The sequence below is a fragment of the Anomalospiza imberbis genome, chromosome 6 (assembly GCF_031753505.1).
Source record: "Anomalospiza imberbis isolate Cuckoo-Finch-1a 21T00152 chromosome 6, ASM3175350v1, whole genome shotgun sequence".
In the NCBI taxonomy this organism is placed as follows: domain Eukaryota; kingdom Metazoa; phylum Chordata; class Aves; order Passeriformes; family Viduidae; genus Anomalospiza; species Anomalospiza imberbis.
Window position 1 is genome coordinate 24546244 of NC_089686.1, and position 12919 is coordinate 24559162.

The 12919-nt window shown below is 34.3% G+C and overlaps 1 protein-coding gene across 8 annotated transcripts in view; it reads left to right on the forward strand.

Annotated features, from left to right (window-relative positions):
* SLC25A21 (solute carrier family 25 member 21) overlaps positions 1 to 12919 on the forward strand; it is a 243063-nt gene that overhangs the window by 134155 nt on the left and 95989 nt on the right. For all 8 annotated transcript variants that reach the window (XM_068192897.1, XM_068192891.1, XM_068192895.1 and 5 more), the window contains exon 2: positions 4377 to 4425. In XM_068192897.1, coding sequence (XP_068048998.1) covers positions 4377 to 4425 — 49 coding nt within the window. The remainder of the gene's footprint in view (positions 1 to 4376; positions 4426 to 12919) is intronic.

Sequence of the window (12919 nt, forward strand, 5' to 3'; positions counted from 1 at the left end):
CTCCCTCTGCAGTGAATAGATGAAGTATGGAAACCCTTGCAGATACAAGGAGAGCTATAAGCTTGTGCTGCTGAAATCTCAAGCTTTCACATTTTGCCAAATGGATTGTTACATTTAGAACACATTTTAAACAGTGTCATAGTATTCTCAAGCCATGTATGATTATTGATATAAGACTTGTGTGAATGATGGAATAGAGCAACAAAGAACAAAGGAGCTCAAAATAGCCACTAGTCACCAAAATGTTTGGATTGAAGAGATGTATGTGAAATTGCCATTTTGAAAATTTAAGTGTGAATCTTGTAGAGGGAAATGTAATGTAATCCATAATGGGAAAAAAATTAAAGCCAGAAGATATTAGTTGGGAAAGGGGAAATGCTTTACTGAGGAGGGTCAGTTTGGGGGTCAGCATTTTTTGTCATTTTATTCCCTCCATGGGCTCAGTTACTGAGCAGAATGTTTTACATAATAGAATTCTGTACTCCCTTCCTGGTTGTTGATATTCCACTTGTGTATGCTCAGAGCATGTCAATGGTGACAGCTGGTTATTTCTTCAACACAGAGATTTTGATTGTGTCTTGTTTTATGGTTAGTATTTGGTTTTCACAGGGAATGTTTTCCCACCCAAAAGACAACAAATGTTGGAGTGACCCAGTAATTGTTCTTTCCTATATTTCCTTTGGGCTCTTGTTCAGCTAGTTGGATCAGAGTTGTTTTAAACATAATTAGGCCATCATATATTATTCTGGGTTAAGTTTGCATGTGACATCACCAAGGAGACCCAATGGGGCAATAAGAGTATTTTTTGGACAATGTATCTGTAACTATTTTAACTACTTTATCATGAAAATAAAGTTTGTAAACAGTAGTCTTTACAGAGTGACAAGTTAAGATATATTGCATCCTAACAGAGCTGTTTAGTAAATTAGATTTTCATTGTGCTAATTGAATTTGTCACAAAGCTGATGAACATTACCTAAAGAAAGGGCAATATATTTTATTTTATTGAGCACATCTCAGAGTGCTTGTAATTTAGTAGGGCCACCACACTTTCTGGGCAGGCTATCAATAGGATGTTGTAATGATTTGCATGACTACTATAGTAGATGGAAAAATGTAGCTTGTGTTTGTAGCTGTTCCATTAGTGTCTTGCACAGTGTGCAGTCCTTTGGTGCTCTTCAGAGAGCTGTGTCATAATCCCTGCATCTTTTGAAGAATTCAGTCTGGTGAAATCAAGTAACTATACATCGTTTAAAACCTGGTGTGTAATTATATGATGAGACAAAGGAAAGACTGAGAAAGGCAGATAACCAATAGAATCCTGAACTTATCAAAACAAAGCTCTTGCCAAGGACCTTGGAATTCATCTGATTCAGTTGCTGGAAAAATGCCTGAATTAAAAATTATCCTACGAGGACCAAGAAAATAGAGCCAAATTCTGGCACTCTACAGTTTTCTCCCAAAATGGTCATTAATGCTGCAAAAACAGAATAGGGTGAACAACCCTTGGCCCCATGCTTGGCCCCCTACTGTAGGCTCTATCTGCCAAAATTAGATGGAATAGAAGATCAAAAATGGGGAGAGGGGGAGAAGGTTGGAAAAAGAGAGTTTAGAGAAGGAGGGTGGTTGGAAAGGGAAAAACTCATAGACTATGCCCCCTGCCAGCATTGAAATACTCAGTTGCAGCTCCACTCACAAAGCACCTGTTGGCAGCTGTTGGAGCAGTTTATAGATTTTGGGATGGTTCCCTTACGTGAAATGTGATATGATCTTATTTTAGTAAAATAGAAGCAATTTGTGGACAATAATTACGGTAATAAATATACCTGCACAGAAATAATGATGACAGTTTTGCTTTCATTGAAAGAATTGCATTTTTTAAAAATTAATCTCATTGCTACTGATATTAATATCCTTTGGCTGATATCACCTATGTTGTCTTCCTTTTATCCAAAATTGAAAAAAAAGAAATGTTGCATGGAGTGAAAAGAAAATTCAGCAAAACAATGATCATAAATATTAACCTGATACTGTCCTTCAAACTCAGTGGCAGGAAACTAGGGTTCAGGGGCTTTCTGGAAAATGTTGTGTTTTGCAATCTTTATGCATTAGAATGTAATGATAGAAAATAATGAAAATTGTTTCTGTTAAATTAGAACTCACAGCAAGTATTTTATGTTAGGAACTCAGTTTAAACATTTTAATGTCTTCACAAATTTTAATGTAAATTTCTTTTAAATGCATTTAATGAAGAATTTTAGCATTACAATTTACACCCTCCTTCAGTTACTATCTCCAAAATTTACTTGTGTTTATGTGCAAAAACTTTTGCCATTCTTTCTTGTTGTATAAATAGCTTATTATTCCTTAGGATAAATACGTAACAGTTGTCAATAATATATGTATTCAATATGTAAAGTGTATCAAGCAGAAAATAAATTCTCATTTTTAAATATAGGTATGTAATATAAGCTGAGCTAAAAACTCTATTGCATTTATTGGCTACATCTCCTCTGACTATAATGAGAATCCTCCCTCTGCTAATGCTCTGGTTCAGTTTAAAAGGCTCACCTAGTAAGTATCTATGTTACTCAGAAGGTTTGCATAGAGTTGAAATAGAAAGTAGATAATTTCTTGAAATTTAATGTTTTCTGATATAAACTTTAAGCCACATCCCAAATTTTCCTGTTCTCCCTGAAACACTTAACTTATTAGTTCTAAAATAATCACAACATGAAACTTTAAGCCTCCCTTATATTCAATAATGAAAAGAAGCTCAAGTTTCTGATGCTGTTTACATAGTGCAATGTGTGCCACTCAGAGAGAGCCTGGTTCCTGCAAGAAGCTCACCAAGAGCTTTCGTCCATCAGGTCTGTCAAAGAATAGGGCCAAAATGCAAATTCCATTAGTTCAATAGTCTTTGTGTGCAATAGATCAAAATGTGGTTTTCTCTTAATTTCAATACTTTTGTTAGAAAAAGAAAGTAGTTGAGTAGCCTAGCATGTAACAAACTGTATTAGAGACTGTTAACTTTAGTGACACCTAAGCTCAGATATGGTGTGTGCCATTAAAGGAAGGGGACGGGGTGTGGAACTTAAGCCAGTGACATCTGAAATAGTGGAACATAAGCATGTGCTTCGTTTCAGTGGGACTGTATGTTATACCAAAAGAAAGGAATTTGCAGATATTTTAACTTGAAGAATGCTTTCCTGAATCAAGATTTTTAGAAATTTAGCTCCAACTCATCAAAAGACACATTCTTTATTATAAAAGCTTTGTAACTGTTTTTACAATAATCATAAATATAGTAAATAAATGCATTCAAACATTGTAATAAATATAGTCTTCACATTCTGTTTCTTCATGATGTAGCATTAAATTTATTACACTAGGTAAAAAGTATGAGTGGACATTTAAGAGTCCTAATAACCAGGGCACAGGAATTTCAAAGACATAGTAATTATTATCTAGGACATATGTGCATGTATTTTCTTGGCATTTCAAAGTCCTGTAAGATTTGTATAGTAGTTTTGTTATTGTGTCTGCAGATTGACAGATCTCTAAAATACACTTTAACAGTGGTCCTGATAAATGCATATTTTTACTGCTTGTTTGCTCTTTGCAATGAGGCTGATATGCCAAATAGAGAGTAGGGTAAGCAAACCTAGAAATTTAACTAGAAAGTTCTCCCTGGGTTATGTATGGACTGTTCATCAGGTGTCAGGTGGGTGGAAAAAATAATAGAATAAACTTTGAAGTTGGTGTTGACAGGTACATTTGGGACCTTGCAGATTTCTCTTACCTTGGCATTGGCCGCTTGAGATTCAAAGGGGAAAAGCCAGGACTACACATCAGCACCAGCACAGGGCAGGGTAGGACAAAGAACCAGTGAGGCTGCAGCTCAGATACTCAGAAATCAGCTGTCATCTTAACATCAAGTGCATCTGAACCACCAGTGCAGTCCTGCAGTGTCCTTAGGAATTATTCTTGCATGACAAAGAAGCAAGTGCAAACCTGAACTCCCTTCCTTTGCTACTCTCAATAAGACTTAATGTATTTATTTATGATGCCAGTCAAATATTCCCACTGTTCTTAAGTCAGAACACTGAGCAAAAACTAAGATTAAATTGATTGTGTAGCTGAAGTCCTCACTTAGCCCACTCCAATGAACAACTAGCTCTGTTGAAAAGCCCAGTGGTTTATACACACTGCGAAAGTGCATGTTTAATATATGAGGTGTACGAGTACCATGTCATCAATGATAAATGTAGGTTTTTACTTTGCTTTTCAAATTTCAAAAACTGTTGGAGTCAATGAAAATTAAATTACTATTTGTACAAATGTTTATTAGGCCTTTCTTTGTTATTCTTTTATAGGTCTTGTAGAAATTTGCCTGATGCATCCCCTTGATGTAGTGAAAACAAGGTAAGATCATGCTTGAACAGGTTTTGTTGACACTGGAAGATATCCAAATTACAAGCTGTCAAAAAATAAAATCCTAGAACTTCTCCCAGTAAGATAACTTGTGCCTCTAATGACATTTATATTTACTTACCTGTATTTACAGAATTTGAGAGATGGAATTTGAGTAGCATGGCACATTTCTGATTAGAGGTCATCTAAAGGTGTTAAATCTGCGTATGACATGTATTTTTACTCTTGTAACACAATGCTATGACACAGAGATGGCTGAAGTTAAATTCACTTAGTATATGTAATATCTGCAGTAATGCTTTTATATGTAATTGGGAAATACCATATTGCCTCCAAAATAATTTTCACAGATTTTTAATAAAAATAATGAGAGGAGGTGTTCCATATTCTCTTTGTAAGCTAAATAACTTCATGATTTTATATTTTTTAAATCTTTTTATCAGTCTTTTTTTTCTGAATATTTGTTCTTATGTGAATATAAATTATTAAATGACCTCAAAAATTTGCTCAAGTTTGTTTGGTTTTTCTTAATGTTGGTTACTGAAGTGAAAAAAAGGAATACCTGTGTTTCTAGTTTCTGGAATATCCTTTTATTTTCTGTGCATTTTAGTTTTTATATAAATTCACAAGTTAGTGTTACTGTACATGAAAAGCAAACCAGAATGGAGAAGCATACTAGTAGAAGGAGAAAACTATTCATGCCACATGTGTTATGTGGTGCCAATAATTACCATATATACTGTTCCTGGAGCTCTATCTAGGTCACAAATGTGTAGGTAGAAAAGCTTCACTAGGAAACTAATCAGCCCCAAACAAATGATGAGGACAGCTGTGATCTCTGGAATATGCTTGAATTTGTCAATTATGACTTCATATTATACTTTCAGTTAGCCAACATGTGAGCTTTTTTTGGATGCATTTTTGGCTTCTATTTAAATCCCATTTTGTGATTTGCCTAAGACCTTGAGATGCACGTTTTTTGCAGGTTGCATTTTGCAGAAGGAAGTAATCTGTCTGTGGTCATTGCCCAACACCAGGAGACAGTTATTTGGGCTCCAGCCACATTAAATGCTGCTGAGGTGCTGCAGGTGCTCCTCGGGGCTTGGAGGTTGCTCAGGCAATCCTTCCATATCCCTTCATAATGTGGATGTGTTGATTCATATAGAAACAATGCACCTGGTGGTTCTGAGGGTCCTCTCTGCCCCTCCAAGTACCACTGAAACAATGCTATTAAAACAAGACTTTCATGAGATTGAAATTAAAGGCTTAGAAAGTGACAGGGTACAAGCAAAACAAATACAAGAACAAATTTAAAAGAAAAAATCTGTCTTGCTCTTCTGTCAAGTGGTCCCCAAAGGATGTGTTTTAGTGACTTCATTTTGGCAGTTTGTGCTTTAACTCACCTCTAGCTTTCAAGCTTTGGTTTTACTTCTTTTTCTCTTTGCACTGAACTAGAAGTCGTGTTCTTTTGTAGCAAGAATGTAAATCATTCATACTTTAGTGTAAGCCACATATCATGTGTCAGAAAATGCATTAATTGCACATCTGTACTGGCAGTCAAAAGATGTACTTTCAGTTTTCTGATAGGAATCCCATAGTGGACTCTCATAACACAAGGACAGATTTCCCCATATCTTTTTTGAGATTTTACTGAGTGTTACACACTTTTAGTAGTGAAAAGGCTTTTCAGATCTGAGATCCTGAAATGTAAAGAATTAAAGAGTGTATGGGGATGTTTGTCAAGCTGTAACAATCCTTAAAAACACAATAAAAAGTAAAAATTAGGAAACGCTTAAATGTGAAATGTGAGCCCATAAACAGTGGAATTTTTAGAAGAAAGAAAGAAGTAGGAAGAAAGGAAAGAACAGTAGCTATGCAGAAGAAATCAGATTATCGATCAAAGTAAAACTGAGGGGCTGAATCAAATAAAAAATCCATTAAACACATTTCTTCATTTGAAGAAACTTCCACTGAGTTAACTCTTCCACTGAGTTCGCTGCAACTCTTTGCAGAAGTGGGCAGCACCCAAGTTTGTTGATGCAGATATATTCAGAGATATTACACAGATTTTGCAGTAACTTTTCTGCAGATCTCAGCAGATGGAAGTAGTTCAAAATACTTGCATTTTGAAAGCAAATGACAAAACCAAGAATAGAATATCCTTTGATCTCATCCATCATTTTGTTCTACATTCCTAACATTGTGCTTCTTCCTTTCATTTTGTAATGGTTCCCATTCCTAATTTACTATTAGCAGATCAATTCTTTGATGGCCTTAAAAGTTCAAATGAAACATTGGTTTTAATTCTGAACTTTGGACATAGAATGTTCTCTAATAGTTTTTCATTGACTTTATTCCTTTCTTGCAGTGCTTCTAAGTACTGTTGTGTGCCTAATCTTTCCCAACGTGGTATTGATAATCCACCGTTTCCTAATCACTTCAAGCTATTACAGTTTTGGTGATTGGTTTAGGGTTTGCTTCCTGTTGGTTAGGTGAAAGGATATATGAAAGCACCATTTGTTTCTTAATTTTTATGGTGTTTTGCGTTTCCTACTTTTTTTTTCTAGAAGTGTGTGGTTAAGAGTCCTGTGGCCATTTCAAATTATTGTAATCTCATTGATCTAAGTCATTGTTCTGAAGGAGTTTAGGGAAGATGTCAAAGGCTCACATCTAGTGGACTGGTGGCTTAGTGTTTCATTGATATTTTGTGTATGTGCATGTTTTTAATAAAAAATTGGAGAAAATAAAGTTTCTGTCAAAGATTATTTTGAAACCCTGGAAAATGGTTTGGCTCTTTTATGACATTTTGCAATATCTTTTCTGTGTTTAGCAATTTTCTATTATTCTACAGTAACAATGCTAGATTTGTTTATCTGCTCACATCAAGGGAGGAACAGTATATAAGTACATGCTTATAAACCATAGAGAATCCAAATGCTTAATGAAGTGTTTTTTCCTAAGTTTACATCTGAAAATAATTTTATTTTTTTCTCTGCTAGAACACCAAAGATCACTACTCTAAGAAATTCCTGATAGCTGGATAGATTAAGATAACTATGATCCATTGTTTTAGCTTTAGGAATCCCACTTATTCTTTGAAATGAAGCTCTTTTCTCATTTGCAAGATATATTGGAATCGTTTCTGATGAGATATTATTAAAAAAAGACGTGCTGATTTTTTTTTTTTAGTAGAATAGTCTCCTATAGCTGTTTTATATATCAGTCATCCTCATGATTAAGTTAGCCATTAAATAAAGTACTGAACCTCTGTTCTTGTCCTGCTAAATACAGAGTCTGGTAAGTTTTTGTATATGTCTATGTATGAGAAATGACAGCAGTGGGAAGAGTTTTTTGGTACAGATACAGTCAAGATATAGATGGTCTATTTTTTAATTAAGAGCTCTAGATGATCTTTCTTGTCTAGAAAGTAAGGGAGGAGAAAAGTTTCTTAGGATAAAGAGTTTGGTTTGCTTACTTTGTACTTTTTTTGTGTCATAAGCATAATGCAGGCTGTAATGTTGTTTTCATCCATGAGACTTTCAAAGGATGCCAAAATGACGTACTAGGTCATGATACATAGGACAAGACATTGTCATATGTATTACTTTAAATCTAAAAATTAGAACTACAAGGAGAAATAAAATTTTAGCTAATATTTCCTTAGGTTTATGAGTTGATTCCCTTTATATGTGCTTTTTCTTTTTCTTTGATTATTACCAGTATTTATACAACTGAATTTTAGTGACTCCACTGTTCTTGAAAACAATTTTAAAATTGCCTTTGCACGTATTCATACAGACTGTGAAGCATATATTTGTGTGGAAATAGTCATTTTGGATATGACTTGGTATTATGTAGTTAGGAAATGGAAACCCACTGAGTAATTTTTTTTAATAGTTATCTACAGAATTTAATAGAAAACACAAATGAAGAAATGTATGAATAAGTGTTTTCAAATAATAGATTAAAAAATAACAACACATCATCAAAAACTTTCAAATGCACAACATCTGAAAAGAAAATGTGTCTGAAATTCCTGTGAACAGGAAAAAGTGTTATGGGAATTAGATGAATTGTTTACTTCTCTTTTCCATTTTAGGTGTAATTTGACATTACTATACATTTTGAGACAAATATTTGAGAGATGGTTTCTCTCACATCACAATAATATCAAATTGTCCTCCAGAACTGTGTTGACTTCAGTGGAGATAGATGACAGTCCATACCACTGGAGTATTTAGAGATTTTTTACTTCTGGACTACGTATTCAAAGAGAGGTGAATGTTATGCCAAATACGTTATGAAAGAATTGGAGAAAGTCTAGTTTATTATTGTATTTGTAGAATCATCAGGGTAACCTTTGTCCTAAAATTTTAAGCATATATTCAGTGGACAGTTTTTTAATACTTCTCTAGTTAAATAATCACAGTTCCATTTGATTTTTTTCTCTATATTAAAACAGTCTTACCTATTTTTCAATATAGTTTTGTCTTAACAATGTAGTCTCACATTGGGATGAGTGTGCAATTTCAAATCAATGCAAAAGGAGACCCAGGAGACATTCTTTTGAAAGATTTTACTTCAATTTATCAGGAGAATAGGTTATTAGGTATAGCTTGTTTTCATGATCAGCCTATCCATTTCCCTTTTTTTTTTTTTCTTAAAGCTGTTTCCCACCTTTGGCAGGGAGGCTGCAGTCCATATTGCTCTACTGCTTCACATAACTCAGCTTCAGATCAGAATCTTCATATGGATTGACTTTTGGCCTCATGTGTGATCCCAAATATCAGTATTTAAAATTTGAGGCAAATAATTCACCTTAAAATCTATGGAGGACATTTTTGTGTAGTTAGGATGAATATTTTAAATTTTGCTACTCTTACTGAAAAATTCTAAACATCATTAATCTGAAGTCCCAAATCTAAAAAATAATTGAGATCTAAATCGAGGTTTGGAATCTGCATTACAGACCTATTTCTAGTTAGCAACTCTTCTGCTGATTTGTGTGCATGTTTATCCATTCTCTTCCTTTGTTCCAATTCTGTCATTTTGGTCTTATTAAAAAAGTTCAACTTACTACATGTGTTTCCGATCTCATTCCATCTGTTATTTTGCAAGAGCTACTTCCTTTATATCATTAATTCTTCTTTGATTTTTGGTCTTTTTTGTTTGAATGGGCAGAGGTGGAGCTTGTTTCTGAAAAACATTGGTTAAGGAAGAGTTCATTGTCCTTATACAATGTTACCATTTCCAAGTGATCATAGTTCACTTGGTTTGCATCGGGCCATGTTAAGTTCATGGTACTTGATGCAAACTGCTCTAGTTAGATTCATAATAGTTTTCAGCAGAAAATAGTCTTCTTGTCCTGGGAAAATTATCAGGATACTAAAATATTCTGTATTGGAATGAACAGTTGAACTCTCAGAAGACTTAGAAAAACAATGAGTTATGGCCAATGAAATTTCGTGCAATTAATTTTGGATTTTGGAAGTTTTCACTTCCTTTTTTCTCTTTCTTTCTTTTCAATGCCTTTTAAGTAATTTGGAACTAGAAAAACAGTAGGTTTTGTTTGAAAATGTAGAGAACTACATCTATTGTCATCTAAAAGAAGTGTATAAAAATATATTGAAACTGATAGTTTCTTGAGAGATGCTTTTTTTTTCATTTTGAAGAAGAAGAACCAAGTAAAAATAATCCCTGACCAACTCAACTTAATGTCTTTATTTCATCCAAATGCCAAGGCTTTTCTCTGGGATTAGATTTCCTTCAATTTTCAGTGGCCTTTGGCACAATTTTTCACTTGTGTGCATATTGCAGATTATACTCTGGTTTTATAATCTGAATTTCAGCATTGAAATACTTTGGATATTTATGTACCGATCCAAATTTTTTTATAATGAGGATTTTACAGTTCATCGTAATTTGGATGTGGATGTGATCCAGTGCTCTGTAATTTGTCTTTTTTTTCCTTCTATGTACAATATGTTAGGAATTAATAAGGGCACATGGGCTAATAATTCCTGCTAGATATACTATTGCAATTTAAATCCTTCCCTGCATTAAAGAACAGCATTCATGTACACTGTTAAACAGATGCTCTGATTTGCAGTGCTGGTCAAAGTGATTTCTGTTCCTATGTGCTTTTTTTTGTTGCTATTCATAGGTGTACCATGTGTATATTTTATAAAGAGTGTCAAGATCCTTAGGGATAAAAGGAGCCGTGTAAGTGTGGCTTCACCATCTCCTCATGTGATACTGTGTTATATGTGATCAAACACCAGAACTGCTTGATTATACCCCTATTTCAAATCAGTGTAGATTTTTGGAAGATCTATAACCTATATTCTTTTCTTAATTTTAAAATAATACTATCCCTTCTTTGATATAAACAAAATTTCTGCATCATCAAATCAGATTGCTACAGGTCTTTCAAGCTTTTTTAAAATTTTGATTATACATTCTGGCATCTACTCTTAAGTTTTTTTAAATGAATAGACAGTGTTTTTTTTAGACTGAAATACCCTAAAATCATCATTTCTATTTGACAGCATGGTATGCTTTGAGTTACGGGTTACCTGTGCCATTTCACTGGCTTTACCAAAACTTCCCTCAGTTTCTTGAGTCACTTGTGAGCTGTAACAACCTAGACTTTCTAACACCCACAAAATAAACCATGTCCGCCTTCAGCTCAAGATAGAACAGTAATCTCTATTTACCTATTAAAGAATTCTTTTCTTTTCTGTGAGGTTTTTAGGGGAATAATATGAAGCAAAGACAACTACAGTTGCCTAAAAAGTTACTTACGTACTTCAGGAGTGAACCAGAAGGAAGTGGAATGGCTGAATGTGCAGGGAGCAAGTGGTGAGACCATCATAGGGGAATTGAGAGAGGCAGTAGTAGATGGGATAAGATTTTCAGACAAGGAAGCAAGTGGACAGTCTACCAGAGAGTGCAAAAGAAAAAGAATGCCAGGGCAAGAAGGATGTTCTTATATAATTTCTTGTCAGATAGATACAGAAGGGATGTTTTGCGTTTCTAGAAGGCTGGTGGACCAAAGCTGACTTGGAGTGGCCTTGGTTCTCTTCAAGATGCAATTTTGCATCTTGAATATTGTAAAATATAAAATATTTAATTTTGTTTGAGATTTGTGACTTGGTGCATCTTCCCATGAGAGCGTGGTGCCAGTGACGCCAAGGTCGCAGGCTCAATCCCCATATGGGCCGTTCACTTAAGAGTAGGACTTGATGATCCCTGGATGCCTTTCTACTCAGACAATTCTGTGATTCTGTGAGAAGGTCTTTTACATTGCTCAAGCACAGCTCTGTCTAGGTGAACCCTTACAGATGGTTCCTTGAGCAGCTGATTTGGGGAGTAAATGGTAATCATGCTAGAAGACATATTGAATATTATCCATCCTGCTATTGACAATCCTTTTGACTATGGATATTTGCAAGATATATTCATTCATTTGTTCTCTTAACAATGTTTTGCTTATTACTTTATTTTTCCTTCTGTTTGGACAATGAGCTAGAACAGTTTCAGGTCCCTTTAATGTATATTTTGTTTTCATTCTAATGACATAGCACAATATTCTTTCTATGTTTGGATTTCCATTGCTTACGAAGTTCATATAAATATTACTGGCAACTACATTGGCAGAACTTGCAAAATGACGAGAGCCTGAGGGTTTCTCTCCTATAATCTGCATCTATATATTTACATGCTTTAAAAAAATAAATGTGCACAGACATATTTGACTGTATTTGTACAGCATCTTCCTTGGTAGAGGAAGTGAAGTTTCTTTATATTTAAGTTCTCTAGCACTGGAAAAACCTGCAGTTGATTAGTTGTGTCTGCATGATGCAGTTGCAAAAAAGCGGTGTGGACTTTGTTTTGTGATTTCACAAGATGTACATTCTATGCTCGCAGTTTAAACCCAAGAAAGTTCTGCATTTTTTTCTTCCATTTGTTATTGTCTTAATTTTATGAAAATGCTTCCTTTTATATAATATGAGGCTACAAATAGCCCTCTTCTAGACAGAACAGGAAAATGTGATGAAAGAGCTCTAACACTGTTACGGTGAAGAATCATACCATGCCTTACAGTTATGAGAACATAATTATTTTGTCATTACACTGCCCAATGGGAAAAGGAAAAAAAAGGAAGAGAACCTAGGACTAAGTACCCTCTAAAATATACTCACTGTACTGTTGTCTGTTTCTCTAGTTAGAGACTACTGAAGAAGTTAAAGATACTATAGAAGCACTTGGATTTTCTTTGTACTATCTCAAGATATCTGCAGATAAACAGGATATTTACATGAATCAGAAATCATGACTAAATTTTCATGACAAAAAAATCAAATTCAGTTTGAAACATTTTGGATCTGTGGGTCAGCTGACAGATCTGGAAAAATACAGCTATGTTTGTACAGAAAACACCCTGTAATATTATAGTGTGTTATATTCTATTAAATACAATAGA